The 22,377-nt window shown below is 37.8% G+C and overlaps 1 protein-coding gene across 3 annotated transcripts in view; it reads left to right on the top strand.

The window, feature by feature from the left end:
- The window catches only part of LOC133417815 (ras-related protein Rab-26), a 44,204-nt gene that overhangs the window by 5,637 nt on the left and 16,190 nt on the right, over positions 1-22,377 (top strand). For all 3 annotated transcript variants that reach the window (XM_061705946.1, XM_061705947.1, XM_061705945.1), the window contains exons 4-6: positions 8,418-8,459; positions 9,185-9,251; positions 15,358-15,410. In XM_061705946.1, coding sequence (XP_061561930.1) covers positions 8,418-8,459; positions 9,185-9,251; positions 15,358-15,410 — 162 coding nt within the window. The remainder of the gene's footprint in view (positions 1-8,417; positions 8,460-9,184; positions 9,252-15,357; positions 15,411-22,377) is intronic.

Raw genomic sequence — 22,377 nt, 5'->3', positions numbered from 1 at the left:
CAGCAACACAATGGATATGTAGCCCCGTCATTCAGCATATTTTGCTTATTTGGCTGACAGATGGGCCAGTTTTTTTCAAGCTTCATGGATAGGGGTCATCAGTTGAGGAAGGAAAATGTTCTGGTGACATTGCAGACAGTGAGCGAGCCGTGACTAAAATTAGCCTGTCTCGTGATGGGTTTTCTTTGCAAATATTCTTGGCAGTTTTGCCTAAAACCCGCTTCGCTTTGCTTTACAACTCTCTCAGTTCACTGCACTCGGTATTGGAATCATTCCAATTCAATCACAGTTGCCCGCTGAAGGACGCCAAGCTGCTACAGCGAGACAAGGTTCGAATCCTGATCTGTAGTCGAGACATGTTCGAGATCAGAAAAATATTTTGCATACACCACGATGGATGATTTAAACATAAATACAGGTATTATTAGCTCCGCCCTGACATTTTAAATTAAATATCAAACAAAACATGGGGCAAAAGAACAACATGATATATGTGTATGCATGGTGAGAGCTGTGCGTAAATATACGCATGTCCCCAAGCATAAGTCCATCTTGATAAATCCCATACTTTGCATGGAAATGTTTGTACGTACGGTATACGCACTTTTTTGGGTGTAAACACGCCTGATAAATCAGCGCCCAGGGTACTGTTTTTAATTACGAAAAAAAATGCATGCGTATGTCTCCTGATAAACATTTTTCTTCACATTGTGTTGGGTGCAATGCTCAGATCTCCAAAACTAACCACTTTTCAGGAAGCCCCCCAAAAATGACATGTTTGTTAAGCCATTAAAATTGCACCGTCAAAGAGAGAGAAAACCATTTTCAACACTTTAGATTGGTCAATAATTTGTGAAAATAACAGACCCACGTGCGGAGGAGGTTTCTGCCCGACAGTGATGATATGATAAAAGCAGAGTAAATTTCAGGTCATACAATATTCCCTTTTGTGCTAAAAGAAAAATGCGTTTATGTTTGGCACATGCACCATATCACATACGGTATAGTTTCACGGAAATCAATGTAGGTTTTTTTTTTTTGTAATCTTGCTTACTAACCAACAAAATACCCCTCTCCTTCATGTTCTCTCACTTGGTGGAAGTAATTTATCGAGTATCTTTTTATTTATTTTATTTTTTTATTGAAGGAAATGTAGTAAAATGCCCATCACTAATATACACACACAAAACCCTCCCAGCCAGTGAAAATGCGCCTTCCTTATCATGAATAAATAAAAATCTTACTGTGAACCTTCGAGCTGCTACTGTCATTCCTGAAAGATGAGAATTAACCTTTTGAGATTTATAGTTGTTTGCATGGAGGTGGTGCTAGAAAAGAAATCAAAAGAATAGCACTCCAATTTAAAGATAACAGTGTAACAGTGAGCTGTTTTCTGGCACACACTCCCAAAGATGCCCGATGATGCATCTCTTTGTGTGTGTGTGTGTGTGTGTGTGTGTGTGTGTGTGTGTGTGTGTCTGTGTGCATGCACGAACGAGACTGCAGTGTAAGTTTGTTTGATGAATGGATTTTCTGGACAGTTTTTATTGATTGAATGGAGTACGTCCCAGTAGTTTGTCATAGCGACAATATATACAACGCTCTCAATTTCAACTTAATTTATAGTTGTCTGTGTCAAATGGCACTCAAATAGTTGGGAAAATTACCTACAAACACCAACTTCCTGAAATTTAAAAATGCCAAATCTAGCCACTGAAGAAAATGTCAAGATTTTTGTTGACCCAATTCATCTCTTCTTGCTTGTGTGTCTTTCTCTTCTCATGATGTCTTAAAAGATTAATGTAAAGCCTGAAGTCAATTTGATAATGGGCTTTTCAAAATTAAAATGCCATGATCATGATAAACGGCATGACACAGAGAGGTTTGCGCCACGTCAAAGCATTTACCAGAAGAGTAACTATAGTCTGCAGCTATGAAACCCTGTGTGAGACAGTGAGATTAAAACACTGCATCAATGAGAAAATTAGACAGTGGCAATGGACGACTGTAATATTGAAGATCCTGAACTGACTGAATTTTAGTCGCCACTTTAATCCACTCAAACTGTGTCATCATATTCATCGTGCTACTTACGATTGATGCGACCTTTTTCTATTGATTTTAAATAAGAGTTTGAGAATGGCAGTAGCTGGTAGCATGTACCATTTATACTACTTGATACAACAAACAAGAAGCATGTTTCTTTCTTCTTCTCTTTCCTGGGAAAAATATGATGTAAAAAGTAGACAAAAATTGAAAAACAGTTCATTCATGTCCAAATAGTTTTTTTTGGGTCATTTGTACTACTACTGCAGCACCACTCTTGACAGACAGTGTTGGGAAAGTTCATTTTCTATGTGAACTCGTTCAAAGATTAGTTTACTGTTCCAAAAATGAACTAATTCAGTTCATAATTCAAAACTTTGAACAAAGTTCACTGTTCCAAAGATGTACTCGTTCATAGTTCTTATTTTTTTTTTTTTTGGACGACTGGTTAGAGCGTCTGCCTCACAGTTCTGAGGACCGGGGGTTCAATCCCCAGCCCCGCCTGCGTGGAGTTTGCATGTTCTCCCCGTGCCTGTGTGGGTTTTCTCCGGGCACTCCGTTTTCCTCCCACATCCCAAAAACATGCATGGTAGGTTAATTGACAACTCTAAATTGCCCGTAGGTGTGAATGTGAGTGCGAATGGTTGTTTGTTTGTATGTGCCCTGCGATTGGCTGGCAACCGGTTCAGGGTGTACCCCGTCTCCTGCCCGGGATAGGCTCCAGCACGCGCGCGACCCTAGTGAGGAGAAGCAGCTCAGAAAATGGATGAATGGATGGATGGATGTTTGCTGACAGGCTATTACCTTCAAAATACTGGCATTTCCTTTCCTCATTGTTGCCACCCATTCAGTCCAAACTGAATGTTCAAACTTATAAACTTTATTGTTTTTAGCGAATACTCATTAACTTTGAATGTTATGGCTGCAACATGTTCCAAAAATGCTGGGACAGGGTCATGTTTACCTCTGTGTTACATCACTTTTTCTTTTAACATTCAATTAACGCTTGGGAACTGAGGACACTAATTGTTGCTTTGTAGGTGGAATTCTTTCCCATTCTTGCTTTATGTACAGCTTCAGCTGTTCAACAGTCCGTGGTGTCCGTTGTCGTATTTTACTCTTCATAATGCGCCACACATTTTCAATGAGAGACAGGTCTGGACTGCAGGCAGGCCAGTCCAGTACCCGCACTCTTTTACCACGAAGCCACGCTGTTGTAACATGTGCAGCATGTGGTTTGGCATTATCTTGCTGAAATAAGCAGGTGCGTCCATGAAAAAGGCGTTGCTTGGATGGCAGCATATGTTTCTCCAAAACCTGTATGTACCTCTCAGCATTAATGGTGCCTTCACAGATGTGTAAGTTACCCATGCCATTGGCACTAACATAGCCCCATACCATCACAGATGCTGCATTTTGAACTTGGACACGACGTCTACAATTTCCAAAAACAATTTGAAATGTGGGCTTGTCGGACCACACAACAGTTTTCCACTTTCCGTCAGTCCATCTTAGATGAGCTCGGGCCCAGAGAAGACGGCGGCGTTTCTGGGTGTTGTTGATAAATGGCTTTTGCTTTGCATAGTAGAGTTTCAAGTTGCCCTTACGGATGTAGTGCCGAACTGTATTTACTGACATTGGTTTTCTGAAGTGTTCCTGAGCCCATGTGGTGATATCTTTTATACGTTGATGTCGGTTTTTGATCCAGTGCCGCCTGAGGGATCGAAGGTCACGGGGATTCAATGTTGGTTTTTGGCCTTGCTGCTTACATGCAGTGATTTCTCCAGATTCTCTCAGCCTTTTGATGATATTATGGACCGTAGATAATGAAATCCCTAAATTCCTTGCAATTGTACGTTGAGGAACATTGGCCTTAAACTGTTGGACTATTTTCTCACGCACTTGTTCACAAAGAGGTGAACCTCGCCCCATCTTTACTTGTGAATGACTGACCAATTCAGGGAAGCTCCTGTTATACCCAATCATGGCACCCACCTGTTCCCAATTAGCCTTTTCTCCTGTGGGATGTTCCAAACAGGTGTTTGATGATCATTCCTCAACTTTCTCAGTCTTTTTTGCCACCTGTCCCAGATGTCTTGGACTGCGTTGGAGTCATAAAATTCAAAGTTAATGATTATTTGCAAAAAACAATCAAGTATATCAGTTCCAATGAATTGACATATCCAACGCTCTGGCCTCTAATGGGACTCTGCTAAGTACTTGCTTGGATTGCTAGTTACCGCCAATGCACTAAAATAAAGATGGAGGCTCCAAGAGGATCCCCACTTGCAAGTACTAGTGTACTAGTGCTGAACTTACCACCACTATAGCTACCAGGACTCGGGCACTGAACTGCAGCTACAACTACTTTAATCATTGTTTTTGTTTTTTTGCACTTCTCTAGAGCAGTAAGTTTGGGCACTCTAAGTACAACTGCATTCGGTGGAAAAAAGCAAACTTTTATAATATGTCACCATATGTACTTGAAGAAGGGAAGTCTTTCTGTTCCAGATTTTTTTTCAGTAAACAGCTCAAAACGTACATGTATCATTCAGAGTTATTGGCACTTGGTTTAGTAAAACAGTTTTATGATCTGCTTCATTTTTGGCTTCATCCAGTTATATATGTTTTTCTGTTCATAGACAGATGGAGACATGTTCCTCCATTAATGAAAGCAAAATGATACTTCTGAGAGAATGGATGTTTTGACATTTTATGTAGGCGAACAGAGAAGAAATGATTAAAGGAATGGTCTTAACTAAAATGTTTCAGATAGGTTAAGGTTAAATACTTAAGGATTCAATTGAAGGCTGTTTCTGCACATAAATCAAATGCAGAACAGAAAAAAGGAAGTCGTGGAGAGAGGAGAGGAAGGGTGACAAATCCAGGATTATTTGGATTAGTGAAAGAAGATGAATGTGAGTTGTTTGCAGCCAACTGGGGCAGCACAGGGAAGTAGGAAGAGGGCACACACAGGTTTTTCAAAGCCAGCTTCCAAACTGATCATCCCTCTTATACAGTGCTTGGACCGATTACCATTCACAGGTTTTGATCCATTTAAATTGCTTGAATTGTTAACCATTGTGTAAAAAATATAAATATTGTGTAAAAGGTTTAAGCTACCATTATATTATGTGTTTTAACTATGTTAGAACGAGCATTTATTCTAAGTAGAATTCCACTTAACTGAGCGCCCACCTCAACCAAGCTCAAACTTTGAGAAAAAGTAAAAAAAAAAAAAAAAAAAGAGAGAGAGAGTCTGAGCAACACATTCAACATTGTTGTCCATTTATTTGTTAGTTAGCAGGCTCCCTCCTTGTTCATGAAGAATGATGAACAGACCAACAATGCATTTTATTTCTGGAAATTGGACTTCAACTAATCCCATATTGAGAAATGGTGAGAAAAAAACTCTTTTATCCACACATTTTTCCAAATTCTCAGAAAATTGAACGAGTTCTTTGATTTATGTAAAAAAAAAAAAAAAAAACTACAACAGAAAAACTAGTGGTGGCCTAAGGCTATTTCATAATACTGTGCAATATGTATGTATAATAGTATACACTTACATTTAAGATTGATTCAGCTAATACTGTATTTACAAAACCTAACCTCAATGTTGAATGTCAGACATGTACTACTTAGTTCTAAAGAATCCATAGACCTTTACATAATGGGCATCTAAAATGGATTTCACTCTCTGGTGTATAAGAAACCAATGCGGGATGAGGGCCTGATGTCAATCTGCTAATTTCCTGCGTGTGTGTGTGAATACGCAAACGCAGGCACATACCATTAGGACACCGATGCGCCTATAGGCTTATGAAACACACAATTAGCTGAAATGTGCGAATATTATTTCAGTTTCTAAAGATAGACACACCACCATTACCAGAGTCCGGATATTGCATTTGCCCAATAATGAAGCATTTTGGGATTATTTTTGATGCACACAATGGATGATTCACTTTGAGTTGTACTTGCATGAGCAGGATCTACTATGGATTTTTGAGCTGGACCAGCGAAAAAGGAGTCTGCACCTAATCAAAATCAGTGACCCAGTGGGTGACCAGGATTCTATTGATTTTCTATTAAGCCTGTGGAGCCTTTTCCAGGCTCTTCTTAGTTTGATGGCGTGGGGAAGTTGGTGGTGATGTTACAGAGTTTCAGTTGAACCCGAGGCCTATAAGAGGAAAGGACCTTCCTTGTTTTCTGAACTTTTGATCTCAGTAACAGCAATGGAAGACATCTGTCTTAAATATGAGATTTTGGAATATCAATAGTATTACTGTTTTTTTTATGTTTTGTTTTGTTTTTTTGGCTACTATATACATACAACACAGCTCAATTCCAAATTGGTGGCACAAAGGGCGCTTATTGATATTTCAAAATCATTCAGTGTTAATTTTAGAATATTAATTAGTGCGCTTTGTTCCACCGATTAATGTGAGAGCATGAAAGTTACGTTTTATGATGGCCAAGGCAGAATCCTTGTGACTGAGAGAACTACATTCCGTAATGTAAGTATTCAAAGCCGCAATGTATAATGCATAATTTTTACCTTGATTTATAACCTTATCTCTTCCTTTATGTGGAATTTTACAATGTGCCGTACATTAAATGTGCCAAAAAAGCAATGGACCATGATGCTATTCTGATTAAGGTTTATTAACTCTGTTTAATTTAAATCTTTGAATTCTGACATCGGCTCCTGTCCCTGAAAACTATTATTGCAGCTATTTTCTCGAGCACGACGCTTTTGAAACTTTTGAAAAAAGATCTTCCTACCAGGAACTAAAGCAACAAGCACAACTTTGCCTGACAAAGCATTTAAAGGACTCCCGTAGGAGTTAATCATAAAGTGTCACCTACAGAGACCCCCCCCCCGCCCCCCTCCCCAAGTGCAAGTCAGTCACATACCTAAATCTGCTCAAGCACAGAGCGTTTTGTATACAACCAATGTTCTCTTACACTGACATTTTGATCATCAAATTGTTAAATGTACCCCAGAAGAAATGTATTGAATCATCTCTGAATTTTAAACAAGCAGGATTATTATACTTGGCCATTCAGGTTTTCCACTGTGACGCATTCAAAAGTCTTGAGGCATATTCACCAGTATCACTAAGCCACATTAGACAGGAATGAGGCTACCTTTATTGTTTCCAGGCCAATGCTGCACACCCATCCATTCTATTTATCTACATCATCGCTCTGCAAATCGCTCCTTCTAAACACACTTTGCTTCGTACTTGTCAGTGCAAAAGCACATTATTTCAGTTGTGTGTCCCGACAAAATTGCATTGCAATGCAGTCACCTTGTAGAAGAGTGCAGTGTTTTTTTTATTAGTTAAAGAAAGGCCTTAAACACGTTTGCTCAATTATAACATATTGTGTAGATATCTGCATATTTTTAATTTTTAATGCAAGTTATGTGGCGAGTTTAAGGTAGTCATGGGAAAAAAATGCACTATAGATTTGATCCCGCCAAGATCAGAATCATCTTCATTGGCCATGTATGTTGAAAACACACAAGGAATCTGTCTCTAGTAGTTGGAGACCCTCTAGCACAACAGCAAAAAGCCACTATGGCAAAATAAACATCTAGGAAATAAAACCACAAGTCCTGAGAGTCACTGAGCCATGTAAGGCAACCAGTAATGTGGAAATGCTGATGCAATAGCATATTTAGTTGTATTGCTTGTTACCACCTGTGTCTTTCATTGAGATATGTTGGCACATGGATAGCATTCGTTTGATGAAACGGTAATCAAACATTCTCACTCGGGAGAATAACTACAATATATAGTATGTTGTACTTTCATACACAAGCAGCACAAAATCGAAGACGTTGGTCTGATGAGAAACGTAGTTGTCTTTGACAATGCGCCTCTGATCTCATCAAATTTATGTACTTTCCTGTAATTACATCATGAGACTTGTAAGCATGTCTTCAAGTATTGAATTAAAGGAAAGCCTACATAATAAATCACAGGCATTTTGTTGAGACCTACCTTGAAAAGACAATAAACAAACTCTATGAATGTCTGTTTCATGTCTGTATGGCAGTTTGCAGGTCATTTAACTGTAACTACAAAAGCCATGTGCTTTACTCTTCAAATGGGTGCTCAAATGAAAAGCAAGGAATGGTCCTTGGATGCATTCCCTGTTAAATGCAGATATGAGCATTTCCATTCAGACTAAAAGCATCAGTTGTGCTGCTTTTGTTGTACCTCAGTTTTCAATAGCAATTTAAATTTGTTTACTATTGTGCATTTCATTCCTTCATCTGTTGCTATTTTTTGTCCAAACATTTGGATTTTGTAAGGATGTATTGTGTGTGATTCTGCTTGCGTGTGTGTGTTTTGCAGAATAAGGTGATGAGCATTGACGCTGTGAAGGTCAAACTGCAGGTAAAAAAAACCAAACAAATTAAAAAAAAAAAAAAAAAAACAGATTCCATCTAGTCTTCATTTAATTTGAATAAATTGTCTCTCTTTTGCGTACACTTGGTTGCATTGGAATTTTGAAGAAGCCACACCGTCAACTTCATTAGTCTTTCATTAATCTATATCAATCAATTAGCTTCTTCTCTGCCTGAGTGAAAGCAGAAGAGAATGCAATAGCAGACTGCTCACAAACTATCAAACGTGGGGCGTTATCAGCAAGGGACACAAACACGCTGATTATGAATTAGATTAAGTCTGACATTTTTTTCCAGCTCGGTTGCCCAAATTCTAACACTATTTATCTCGCTTCTTTATTCAACTAGATCTTTGCTCATCCATCGGTCCATTCATTATTTGGAATATTACAGATCATCTGTGGTATGATGATGAGGAAAGAGAATGACACGTATGGTGATTTTCATAGCTTTACAAAAGTGTGACGCTAATTGTTCTTAATGTGGCATTGCACCTTTAATAATCACATCTTTAAACAGCTTAATGGAGGCTATTAAAAAAAAAATCAATGAAAGTGCATGACAATGATTGAATAGAAAACCTGCTTCTGTAAAATATGCAATGCTCGTTTTTCTCATTTTATGATTGCACCGTTCCTCTGCATATTTGATTGTTTACCTTACTAATGATACAATGCATACAGTAACCCTGATGCTTTTTTTTTCTTTTGGTAGATTTGGGACACTGCTGGTCAGGAACGATTCCGGAGTGTCACACATGCATACTACCGTGATGCTCATGGTAAGACTCTCTGTTATTACATTTGACTTCTTCTTGAGGAACCCAGTGTCTCTGTCATTTTTACTATGCTGCAGTTGTATTTTCTTCTCTGTTGGACTCAAACGACATTTGAGTTAAAAAAAAAACCAAAAAAACACATTTTTCAGTCACATCTCATTTGATAGCGTGCGCGTGTAAGCATTCCCTCAAGACTGTGATGTGCAGCTAAATGAGTCTCACACTGTTGGGGGTAAAACGTCTATTATATTTTCCCAAATGTATTTTGTGAGTGTGTGTCTCAGTCATATCTCCAACATGCCCCACTGAGTGCAAGCAGTATCCTTCAGGCCTGCCTGAAAGAGTAGGTGTGGTAAAACACACACAGGCACATGCAAACACTTTTCTAAAATCTGATCTTAAAGCCAAATCTGTCAGTAAGATGCAAAGTGGTGCAAACGTTCTTTTCCATCTCATTGATTGCATGTAATGAGATTATGTCATTTAATTACATACTGGATGTAATTGTAATACATTACACTACTGGTTGAAAATGCATACAGTTGAGTTTAGAAATGTCCATGAAGACCATTGTAGTTACATTTGGAAAAATAGCCACAAAAAGCTACATTTTTTTTTTTTCACCTCCTCCTTTTAAAGCCGGATCTTGTAATTGTCTCTCTCTGGTCATGTGCTATTCTGCCGTAGTCTCAAACAGGACATACTTTTCCAAATCTGACCTTGAAGTGCCACCTTCTCGTGCAGTCTATTAGTTTGTGTGAGATTTTGAAAAGGTTTGACTCATAGTTGCACTTTTGAACTCATAAAAGAACAGGGACTTTTTATCATTCATAGTTATAATTTTAGACTTTTTTTTGTGAATATTCATTTATCTGGTTTGTCATATGAAGCGGTTGTCTAAATTGTGCATGTTTGTCATGAGGTCAACATGATATAAATTAATGTTATCCATATGGTGTACACATACAATGCAACAATCACATTTTTATTGTGTATTTACATTTCATCATGTTTTGTTATAAGTTTATTATTTGTATAAAGAACAAATATGTGAGTGATTCCAAACTAATAAACTAAATTTTCGAGGAAACATCCACGGCTCCTGTTGATGCATTCATTCAAAATTAAAGAAAATAATCAAAATGTAATGAAATGTAGATAGTTATTATGAGTAAGTAATTAAAAAAACAAAAGTTATGCTATTGCATTTTCAACAGGGTAACTGATAATTATAGCCAACTACATTTCCAAAGTTTTTTTTTTTTTAAATAAAAGTATTACTGGTAAGAATACAGACATACGTGTACATGTGATGTTATCAGTGTGCGCGTTTGTGAGGGGGTGCAGGCCAGTTGTCCCTCGTTAAACTCATCTGTCAGATCTGTACAGCAGTTTGCGCGCACATGTTTAACAAGGCAACAGGGGAGCCTCAAACTGCTCTTTCGAATCGCCAATCTGTTCCTGACTTTTCAACAAAAGTTCAGTCAGTCTGACAGGCATTACCGTGCAAGAGTTTGCAACCCAAACACGCCTGACACCGTAGCTGACGATTCTTGTGAGATAATTGAACATCGTTCCGACCTTGAAATGTAAAACTCTTATAGTGAGAGAAGTTTGCCTTATATGTGAACCTTAACGGATAGAAGTGAGCAACTCTTGAATCTAAAGCTATTTATTGTTCGGCTCCAGATAATCTAAATTAAGGGTATGTTTACACAACAGAAACCTATTGATTGCAAAAGTTTTTTTCTTTGAAAATAGCAATGTTCCAGCATGACCCCTCACCTTCTGGTTTGGTCTGCTTGTGAATGCCCAAACAGAACATTTAACGCACATATGTCAAACTCAGGCCCGGCCCCCGATGTAATTATATTTGCCCCGCAAGACCATATTAAATGTGTATTAGAGCTGGCCCTCCAGTATCTAGCACATGTGCCGCTAATATTAGAAATCCCAGAATGCTTTGCTAGTGTGTTGGCCCATCATTCTAGACCAGCGAGCGCCCCTTCCCTTTCTGTTGCAGTCGTTAGCAATTGTGCTACCAGTCTCCTCGGGCAAATGTACACTTCCCATTCCCAAAAATGGCCAAACGAAAGATGGAAACGGTTAACTTCCAAGACAGGTGGGAGGCAGATTACCTGTTCACTAAAGTAAAAGACAGACCTGTTTGTCGTGTGCGGAGCAACGTGGCTGTAACAAAGCATATAACATAATTGAATTCATGTTTTTTTAATGCCCTTTATCAATTCCTCGGCAGGGACTGTTAATAGTTTGAGGTTTGGATTTTTATTGAAGGACATTCTTATTTTTGTTTAGTTGTTGTTGTGGGCCTTTGAAATTTACATCAAAAAGAAAGGTAGCTGGAGATAGAAAAATAGAAGATGGAGAGACAGAAGAATTCATGTTATCTATTTAAATACAAAACAACAAACAAATACCACTGATGTCTTTTATCGCAAATTTGAGTTCTCTTTATAATATTAAAGTTTGTTTGTTCCAGATTCAGTGTTTAAGCAAAATTTAAGTTTATTGTCAATGATAAACTTTAACGCTACATTTCTGCCGAAAAGGGAAACATGCACATCGCAGTGATTTTTCATTAAATATTGAGTTTGGCCCACGGCGTTGTCCCAATTTTTAATTTTGGCCCACCGTGAATTTGACACCCCTGATTTAACGCAGTCATTACACACTGGATGTTAGTCATAAACAGCAATGCTGCCGTTTAAAAAAAACTTCCATTAAAGTTTGCATATTTTAGCTCCCAAAACGTCGTCATGTAGACAAACATGCATTTAAAAAAAAAAAAGAGTCTTAGTGTTATTTGAGGTTTTTCGCCAATAAGCTTTTCGACCATTAGTTAAAAAAAATCGAAGCAAACAACTTTTCATGGAAATGCCATGACTATCCATGCCTATGAATGGCTTGCCGAGGATGCCAGTCACAGAAACCTTGAAGCATAAGAATAAATGAACAAATGCACAACAAATGAATAATCATCCATTTTCATCCACGCTCCGATTTTGAGACATCATTTTCCATGGTGTCACAGTGGGTGAGCTCCTTGGGGAAAAAAAAGGCTGCTTTAGAATATTAGCCAAAGAAACAGGTGCCTGTCAGAGAACACTCCATCTATTCTAGCATAACGCTTAGCCTATACAAGGTTTTGTACAAAAGAAATCCTTGGTATCAAAGCCTTGTCTTGATGTTTACTGATGTTAAATTGCCATGTTGTGACGTTAAGTGTGTCACATTCAGAAAAATATCCACAATTTACATTTATTCAATTAAAAGTTTTTTAAAAAAATAAAATCCACACTTTAGTCGTGTCCCTTCGTTTTGACTCCCAAAAAATTGGAATAATCCAAAAGGAACATGAGCCACAGGAAGTTGCTTCATTTAGATCCTCTGCAGGCAATGGGAAGGCTAAAATGAAGTTTGCTCATTTTGTTTTTGTGTTTCAACTATGACATTATTTTTATTTTGTTTTCATTTTTGTGTGATGTCTGGGGTTGGACTGATTTCAGGCTCTTGCCTCTCTGCATTATGGAAACTCGAGAGGGTCGACATGTCAAGATTTAAGGGGCATTCTGCTTCAGTGGTTCCACTGTACTGTATGCAGCTTAGTTGGGCGCACATTCCCTTATCTTTGTATGAAACATTCAGAACATTTGGTGGTGCTCAGACACAGTTGGAGTGAACGCATTAGATTGTGAGCTTTTAAATTATCCAATAACCAAACATTACAACACTTAACACTGAACACTTGATTTGTGAAATTTACAATTTAACGATGCAAACAACCAGTGCAGATGAGCTCGCTAGTTGCTGTGAGCCCGGTGTCATCTGCCAGGCTCATTTGATGCAAAGTGCAAGAGGTCCAGCTGCGTCCAGAAGCAAACTGCACCTTCCCTGTTGCTAAGTGGAGCTGGCATTTTTCCATTTCCACAGCATGAGGCTAAACCGCTGTTTGTTTAAAAAAAAAAATAATAATAAATAAATTAATTAATTTAAAAAAAAAAAAAAAAGACAGAACACATACTCAATGGGGGAGTCAAGTAATTTGGGTGGAACAGAAAGGGAGAAATATGTTTTTTTTTTTAAAAGTGACATACTGGGTATGAAGAAAACTTTATATATAAATATATATAGACATATATCTATGTATATATATATATATATCTATATATCTATATATCTATATATATATATATATATATATATATATATATATATATATATATATATAATGAAGGGAAAGCAAGCCTTTCCACACAAAAACAATCACTTTTGAAGCTTGAAGCACCGTGGCACTGAAAGGAATAGAGTAGGATTGACAAAAGCAGGCTGAACACACATTTAACATTTTGTTGATCTGAAATTTGGAAATACTCATTCATGGTGGAATGACAAACATGCTTTTTATCATGGGCGCTAAAATGAATAGATTAGATCCATTTAAGACAATAACTGCTTGTTGTTGCTAATTTGTAACAATTAACAATAATAATAATGTAATAATTAACACATCACCTCAATTGTGCGAATTCGCAAATTAACTTGAGGCTCATTGGAACATTGATTACGTCAACTTCAATGCTGTTGACTATCCCATCTGACTTTGGATGAAAGACCAACTACCGTTGCCAGCACTGTTGAGGTGACCTTGAGATTCATTGATCAATTAGTGGATTAAAAAGTGCATCCATACTTCAGCCACATCAGTCGAATTTAATTATTTTGCTGGGTGTTTCGCAGCAGCTACAAATGTAGTCAACAACTTTGCGACAACGTGATTTGAATATCAGCCATTTATTTGAAAAATGAAACCCTCCAGTGTATTAAAGGCCCACGTCAAATGGTATAATAGCTGTTTACTTTCATGGAAATAAGAGTGCCCAAGGTCAACCTGTGATTATTGATGAAGATTATCATCTCAGACATGATGGATGGCAGCTCTGGTTTATGGATCACAGCCCCTCCCCTTGTATCCATCACCGGTCTACTTCTTAGCGCCTCAGACACTCGGCAACAGATTTGTGCAACGTAATCAATGCAAAGCAAACACCTGCTGTAACACAACAGCAAATGAAGTCAGCGCACAAGATTTGATGTGCCCGATGTATTCGTCTTATACAACCAGGCGTCCTCCGGTGTTCAAAATTGCTTTCACCCTTGTGCAATTATGCTGGAATGACTTGTTTAAGGCTTGTTTAATGTAAAATCTGATCCTTACCTTTTTTCCAAGGTCTACTGCACTTTGTCACATTTAGATTTTCAACATTTTCACAACAGAAATGACCCCAAAGGTGGAAAAATTGCCACCTTACATGGGTTTTCGTCCAACGTATTACCTACCTGTACTCCTGGATGTGAGGTGTTCAGGGTTAATTTAAATCCCTTTACGAAATGGACAAAGGAGGTCCCGTATGTGTAAGGTTCTTTCCACACCAGAGAAAAGGTATGTCTGGTCTGCTTCATTCTTCTTGTGCATCCATTCCACACATTTCTAAAAGTGTGATGCAATGTATTAAGGATTGGCACTGACAAACTGTCCCTGGTTGAGTATTTTAAGAGAATTTTACGAACTTTATGCCGCAAAATGAGCTATCCAGTACTTGCATAGAAAAAAAGCTCGAAAACTATATTGGCCATGCCATTTCATAAGCATTTGGCATTCAGTCCTCAAAGACGCAGTGCTCATTGCGCAAGATGGAGTGAGTGGAGATGTAAGTTAAGAAGAAAATGTCTCAAGGGAACAGAGGCAGTGGAGGAGAGATGCCATGCATATTATAGCTCAGACTAATTCTTCCAGATGAAATTTGATCCTGGAGAGAAAATGCGACATTTGCCCATGTAAGTGTAATGATTCTGTGTTTGGCAGAGCATTACATTACACAGCCTCTCGGCTGTGTTGCCTGAAATGGTCCTGCATGGTGCATTTGGAGATACCGTAATTATACAGTTTGTGTCAATATATCGTGAGGTGTAACACTCATAATTTAGTGAGTGTGAGAGCTCAGCACTTTGGCCAACTGCAGTCAGTGAAAGCAACTGTCAAATTTACTACACTTGTTTCATAAGATGTGATGTTGATTTGTTTTTACAGCTCTCCTTCTTCTCTATGATGTCACTAACAAAGCGTCATTTGATAACATTCGGGTAAGAAAAACATCTCTCTCTCTCTCTCTCTCTCTCATTTTCAATGATTCCACTCATGTTCTAAGTTGTCATAGATTAATATTACACAAGAATATTTTTGACATTTAGTCAAAATGTCTATTCTCAAAACTGTTTCCTCTGTGACCATCATTACTAATATATAAATATATATATATATATATATATATATATAGAGTTCACATAATTTACTTTTTATACTTAAAGCCCGTTTCTCACCTTCCACACTTGGTATCCAGCATAATACAGTAGTGTGTTGAGATACGAGTTTAAGTCGTTACTTGGCTACGCTTATAACTCAAAACACTTGCATCTCAAATAGTCTTTTCCTATTGAAATGAATGGAGATGCCATTAATTTGTTCGAGCCTTCCACAAAAGAAAACATTTGTTGTAATGTGTATTTTAATAGGGAAAAAAATATCATAATATCATATAATCTTGTGCAAAATAAAATGGAATTAAAGGTATGAGAGTTTTTGTCACAGTGTATCAATGACTGACAGACGGATATAGATTTTTAATGAGACAACTCGACTCTTCTTGCAGCTCATCAGTACGGCACTAAATTAGTCACTCAATGCAGAAGATAAAGAATATATGACTGAGTACTATTTACATGGCATGCTCCACCATTTGTCTTCAATCCATTGCCTAAATGGTTAAAGCACCACAACCTATATACTATTTAGCGAACTGAAAGGCTAAGCTATGTGGTTGGTTTAAATGCACAAGGTGTCATTATCTTTGTTTTATTTTTAATTTAGTTTAGAGCATATCCACTTTTAAATGCTATTTCTTGGACTGTATGCTGTTTTAATTGTATTTTTATTTTGTTCTTCTTTTAAATGTTTATAAGCTGTTTTTTTCTTTGTTTTTAAATGCTTTTAATCACGTAAAGCGCATTGAGTTACCTTGTGAATGTAATGTGCTATATAAATAAATTTGCTTTGCTTTGCTTTAGTTTGACAGTAAGCTTCAACTGTGAATGGCAATAAACAGCTTGAAGCAGCTTTTTGTGAAGAATTGGTCACTGTTTGCCAAAGTGCTGCTTATTGTGAAGTGAGGTTATTTCACTGCCGCTATACTGCGCTCATATCTCAAGTCTCCGCTCGCAAGTCAAACTAACCAATAGCTTGTATCTGGAAAAACTTGTAAGTCACCACTGTACTATATAAAATAGGACCATTTCTGCATAAATGTGTATCCAATGTGGAAGCAAATGATGATGCATGTAAATTAGAGATACTTTTCCCCAAAATGGACCCTTTGTAGTCTGAATGCAATTTTCCCTCTCCTGCTTCATTTGGAGCCACTCCCCTCATCCATTTTTGGTGCATTACTGTCCATTAAGCGGCACGGTGTACGACTGGTTAGTGCATCTGCCTCACAGTTCTGAGGATCGGGGTTCAATCCCCGGACCCGTCTGTGTGGAGTTTGCGTGTTCTCCCCGTACCTGCGTGGGTTTTCTCCGGGCACTCCGGTTTCCTCCCACATCCCAAAAACATGCATTAATTGGAGACTCTAAATTGCCCCTAGGTGTGAATGTGAGTGCAAATGGTTGTTTGTTTATATGTGCCCTGCGATTGGCTGGCAACCAGTTCAGGGTGTACCCGACCTCCTGCCCGATGATAGCTGGGATAGGTTCCAGCATACCTACCCGCGACCCTAGTGGGGAGAAGCGGCTCAGAAAATGGATGGATGGATAGATGGATCCTGTCCATTTAATTAACACAAAACTGAGTCAAGCCTAGCAGCACGATCAAGGCTAAGAAGCATCTGGGACGCCTGGTGCACTTACAGCACTTCTGGAGTCGAGTCTAGTTTGTGTGGCGTGCGCATGACTGCCATCATTCAGATGGGATGCAGAGCTGTGTCTTTACATGCAGAGCTGTGCCTTTACACATATTACACATATCATAATAGTCTCAATTTAGTCAGTAATGATCAGTCAGAGTATTCTAACATTTTGTTATCCACAATACTGTTTTAATAGTAATATCCTTTAGTTGGAAAGAACACCAACTCATCATCAAGGGTGTTGGAATTATTATATATTTATATATATATATATATATATATATATATATTTTTTTTTTTTTTTTTTTTGCACTGTGTTGTTTTTGTGTTTTGCTGTGGTGCTTCCCTTGAGTTATAGAATACCATTTCTCATGAGAGGTGCCGATGCTTTTCCACCAATATTATAGATGACGAAAGTAATCTGGGGTTGTCAAGTCAACCACTGTTAAATAAAAGAAGATACCTGGTCTCCATTTTAAAAATGAAGGCATAATGTGAAGGTGATTCAAGTGGTAGATGGACCAAACAAATCCCTTTTCACATCCTTAATTGCCACCGAATGTACAACCCCAATTCCAATGAAGTTGGGACGTTGTCTTAAACATAAATAAAAACAGAATACAATGATTTGCAAATCATGGTCAACCTATATTGAATCGTATACACTAAAAAGACAATATATTTAATGTTCAAACTGATAAACTTGATTGTTTTTAGCAAATAATCATTAACTTGGAATTTTATGGCTGCAACATGTACCAAAACAACTGGGACAGGTGGCTCATCAAGCACCTGTTTGGAACATCCCACAGGTGAACAGGCTAATTGGGAACAGGTGCCATGATTAGGTATAAAAGGAGCTTCCCTGAATTGCTCAGTCATTCACAAGCAAAGATGGGACAAGGTTCACCTCTTTGTGAACAAGTGCGTGGGAAAATAGTCGAACAGTTTAAGGACAATGTTCCTCAATGTACAATTGCAAGGAATTTAGGGATTTCATCATCTACGGTCCATAATATTATCAAAAGGTTCAGAGAATCTGGAGAAATCACTGAATGTAAGCGGCAAGGCTGAAAACCAACATTGAATGCCCGTGACCTTCGATCCCTCACTGCATCAAAAACCGACATCAATGTGTAAAGGATATCACCACATGGGCTCAGGAACATTTCATAAAAACAGTGTCAGTAAATACAATTTAGCGTTACATCTGTAACTCCAACTTGAAACTCTACTATGCAAAGCAAAAGCCATTTATCAACAACACCCAGAAACGCCGCCGGCTTCTCTGGGCCCGAGCTCATCTAAGATGGACTGATGCAAAGCGGAAAAGTGTTCTGTGGTCCGACGAGTCCACATTTCAAATTGTTTTTGGAAATTGTGGACATCGTGTCCTCTGGGCCAAAGATGAAAAGAACCATCCGGACTGTTATGGATGCAAAGTTCAAAAGCCAGCATCTGTGATGGTATGGGGCTGTGTTAGTGCCAATGGCATCGGTAACTTACACATCTGTGAAGGCACCATTAATGCTGAAAGGTACATACCGGTTTTGGAGAAACATATGCTGCCATCCAAGCGACGTCTTTTTCATGGACGCCCCTGCTTATTTCAGCAAGACAATGCCAAACCACAGTCTGCACGTGTTACAACAGCGTGGCTTCGTAGTAAAAGAGTGCGGGGACGAGACTGGCCTGCCTGCAGTCCAGACCTGTCTCCCATTGAAAACGTGTGGCGCATTATGAAGCGTAAAATACGACAACGGAGACCCCGGACTGTTGAACAGCTGAAGCTGTACATCAAGCAAGAATGGGAAAGAATTCCACCTACAAAGCTTCAACAATTAGTGCCCTCAGTTTCCAATCATTTATTGAATGTTGTTAAAAGAAAAGGTGATGTTACACAGTGGTAAACATGACCCTGTCCCAGCTTTTTTGGAACGTGTTGCAGCCATAAAATTCCAAGTTAATAATTATTTGCTTAAAACAATAAAGTTTCTCAGTTTGAACATTAAATATATTGTCTTTGCAGTGTATTCAATTAAATATAGATTGAACATGATTTGCAAATCATTGTGTTCTGTTTTTATTTCTGTTTAACAAAACGTTCCAACTTCATTGGAATTGAGGTTGGGGGAAAAAAACACTCGCTTTGAATGTGAGTCTGCCTACTTTGCGTAACTTCTGTTGTAAAGTCTTCCCTTAATTACAATTGAATTCACACTATCTTTTCATTGACATTCCTTATAAAGGGTGTTTTTCTTGTCGTCTTCCTTTTTTTCCCTGAGTGTCGTTTAAAAAAACATCTTGTCAGCTGCTCTGAACCAAAATTAGTGATAAGGTTGAAATAATAAACACTGTTAAAGTTATTGCTGGTGTGAGGTAAAGAACTGTTATTCATGTAAATGTTCCTCATTGGCTCCAGTCTATTATTGCATGCTGCAGTCCAGGCTAATGCAGCCCACTATGTCAGTACAATCTCCCAGAGTGTGAATCCATTAGCAGCCAAGTCTCGGGGCAAAGGTCGCTGAGTATTTGGAGGGAAATAAAGAAGAGGCATTCAGTGATTTTTTTCAAATTAATATATTTTTTAATAACTCAACAGCTCAATGGGAAATGGGCTTCTCTTAGATAGCAGCTTTTCAGCTCTCTATCTCATCTACCTAGCTACCCATATATTATCATGAAGGTTTAATACCCTTCTTAAATCTAACAAGGTTGCAAACTTACAGAAACCACATTTTTAAATTAAACTTTAAACCAGATGTTTGTGATGTATTAATATTTTTTTCCCCTTTCGTTTAATTTGTACTGTTCCATCCAGAGAAGGGAACTCAAGTGTTCCACTCTGACTTGATTTGGAATTATTGTAACATGGAGATTTTATACAATATGCTCCAAGGCTTTCCCTTGGAGGTGATTTACTTGGACTGCTACTGTACTGTAATTTACTCCAGGACGTATCTTGCTTTTCCACCAATATTATAGGTTTATAGACTACTTAGCGCTTGCTGAAGTAATCTGGTGTCACCATGGTAACAACAATATTAATTTCCTAAAGATATCAAGAGTATTCACAAAAAGATCTTATTTTAAAGGCACATTTCGTTTTCCTTTCCAAAGAAGTCCCAAAAACTATTTGTATGGATTTGTGAAAGGAAGTCTATATAAACTCATTGTTTTTCTGCCAAGGTTTTTCAAGTTTGTCATTCAGTCAAATAAATATATATATATATATATATATATATATATATATGTATGTATTTTTTTATAGATATGACAAATTGAAATTTCATGTTTTTTTTTTTCTCTCAATCCAATCTCTTGCTCATCATGCACATTTTTTGATAGGAGTTTGATTAAATTTAACTAGCATACCAATGCTGGTCCATCTAATAGATGTGATTGCGCTGCACAGGGTGCGCATTTTTATTTTTATGAAATGGCAGCACTCCGATTTTATATGATTCTCTGATTGCTTCTTCACTGTACGTGTCTCCATTTATTGAGCTTCTTATCTGTGCCGTGCAGCTGTCTGTGCGACGTCATACATCACGTTAGTCAAAGGCCACAGGTTCACACTTGCACTCACCTTCTTAAAGCATATTTTATTCATACCCTTGTCGCTGCGTATAGGCTTTGTCAATCAGTAAACGTAGGCTTAAGATATTTTTAGCTTACTGTAAATTGGGGAGGAAAAAAAACTGTGTATGGAGTGACTGATTACTTACACAGACTGTTTGTGTGTTTAAAGTAAAGCCTTGTAATGTTTGGAATCACAGTTGAAAACAAAATATTCCTGCTTCTGCAGTCTTTCAAAAAACTGCTTGTTTGCACATTTTGAGACAGGCGGTTTAAAAAAAACAAAACTGAATTGAACAAAAGAGCACCTCAAGGTCATTGCTTTTGCCAAGAAGTAGTTTAACGATGTAAAAACCCTTTCCAGCTTTGTGCAATTTTTTTCTCTTTTCTGTCAGCATATTTGTTGAATCTACATTTCAAGCTATTTTGCAATTTGATTTTCTCATTCTTACTTTTTTTTTTTTCTTCCCCCACCCCAGTTGTTTGCTTTGCAATTCAGCTTTTGTCAAAGCTGTATCTCTGGAAAACAGAAAGCGCTTTCAACAACATGTCCCCTGGTTTCTGTGACTTTTTGTTTGGGGGCGGGCAACAAATATTCCCTATGCTTCCGTTTATCAGCAGATAGTCCGTCTCTTGAATAGTTAACACCTGAAAAGGAGTGGAAGAAGGTCAAATGTCTCTTTTGGAATATTTAGTCCTGTCAGAATTTGTTTTCTTTCATGTTATTGTCTCTACAAGGCTGAGGCCAGACAATTGCTTCATAAATTGTTGATTAATCATCTTCATTCCTATTCCTATCCATCCATTCATCTCTGTATGTACTGTATGAAGTGTTTACGTACATATATGTGCATTAATGACAATAGCTGAGGTTTGAAACTAGTGAATTGCATAAACTACCACAATTATTAACGTTTCTTAGCCTCTCAATTAATGGAATAGATTTGTTTTGGTCCTGTGAATACGGCAATTTCCACTAAACTGCTTCGTTTGTGCCAAGTAGTCCATGTCTTCTGCTTTTGACAACCAGCTGTATCTTTTTTTCGGTATTTGTTAATAGTTATACAATGTTGTTTTGGTTTGCCACCATACCACACAACCACCAGCCATAGCCTGCCTTAACCAGAAATAAAATAATAAAAATTCTTTGCTACAGACAAATCACAACCACAGTAATAAACAGATTGTTCCACTGACCTAAACATTTTTAGAGTTGTAAAGGCAGAATATTTGGCATAGCTGTTGTTTTTCATCTTATTATATTGTGCAAGTGACAATCAAGTTGTGGCAAAAGAAAGTGGCATATGTCCGCAATCTCATTTTCTTTCGACTGACAGTATAGCGTAACAAATAAGTCTGCTGGAAAAAACAGACCATTAACACCGTGTGAGGCATCATTTTGATCTTATGCCAAAATTCTCATTTATTCAGTGCATTTATATTTAGTTTTCAGAGGAAAGTATCCAAATCAATTTTATATGCAAGCACAACTTTGCTCCAAATAATTTGCATATCAGACGACAAGAACAAGGGGAGCCTATATTTAGAAGCGGCTGTTACAGACTTCTTTG

This window comes from Phycodurus eques, chromosome 19 (genome assembly GCF_024500275.1).
Source record: "Phycodurus eques isolate BA_2022a chromosome 19, UOR_Pequ_1.1, whole genome shotgun sequence".
NCBI classification, from domain to species: domain Eukaryota; kingdom Metazoa; phylum Chordata; class Actinopteri; order Syngnathiformes; family Syngnathidae; genus Phycodurus; species Phycodurus eques.
This window is presented reverse-complemented; position numbering and strand designations above follow the sequence as displayed.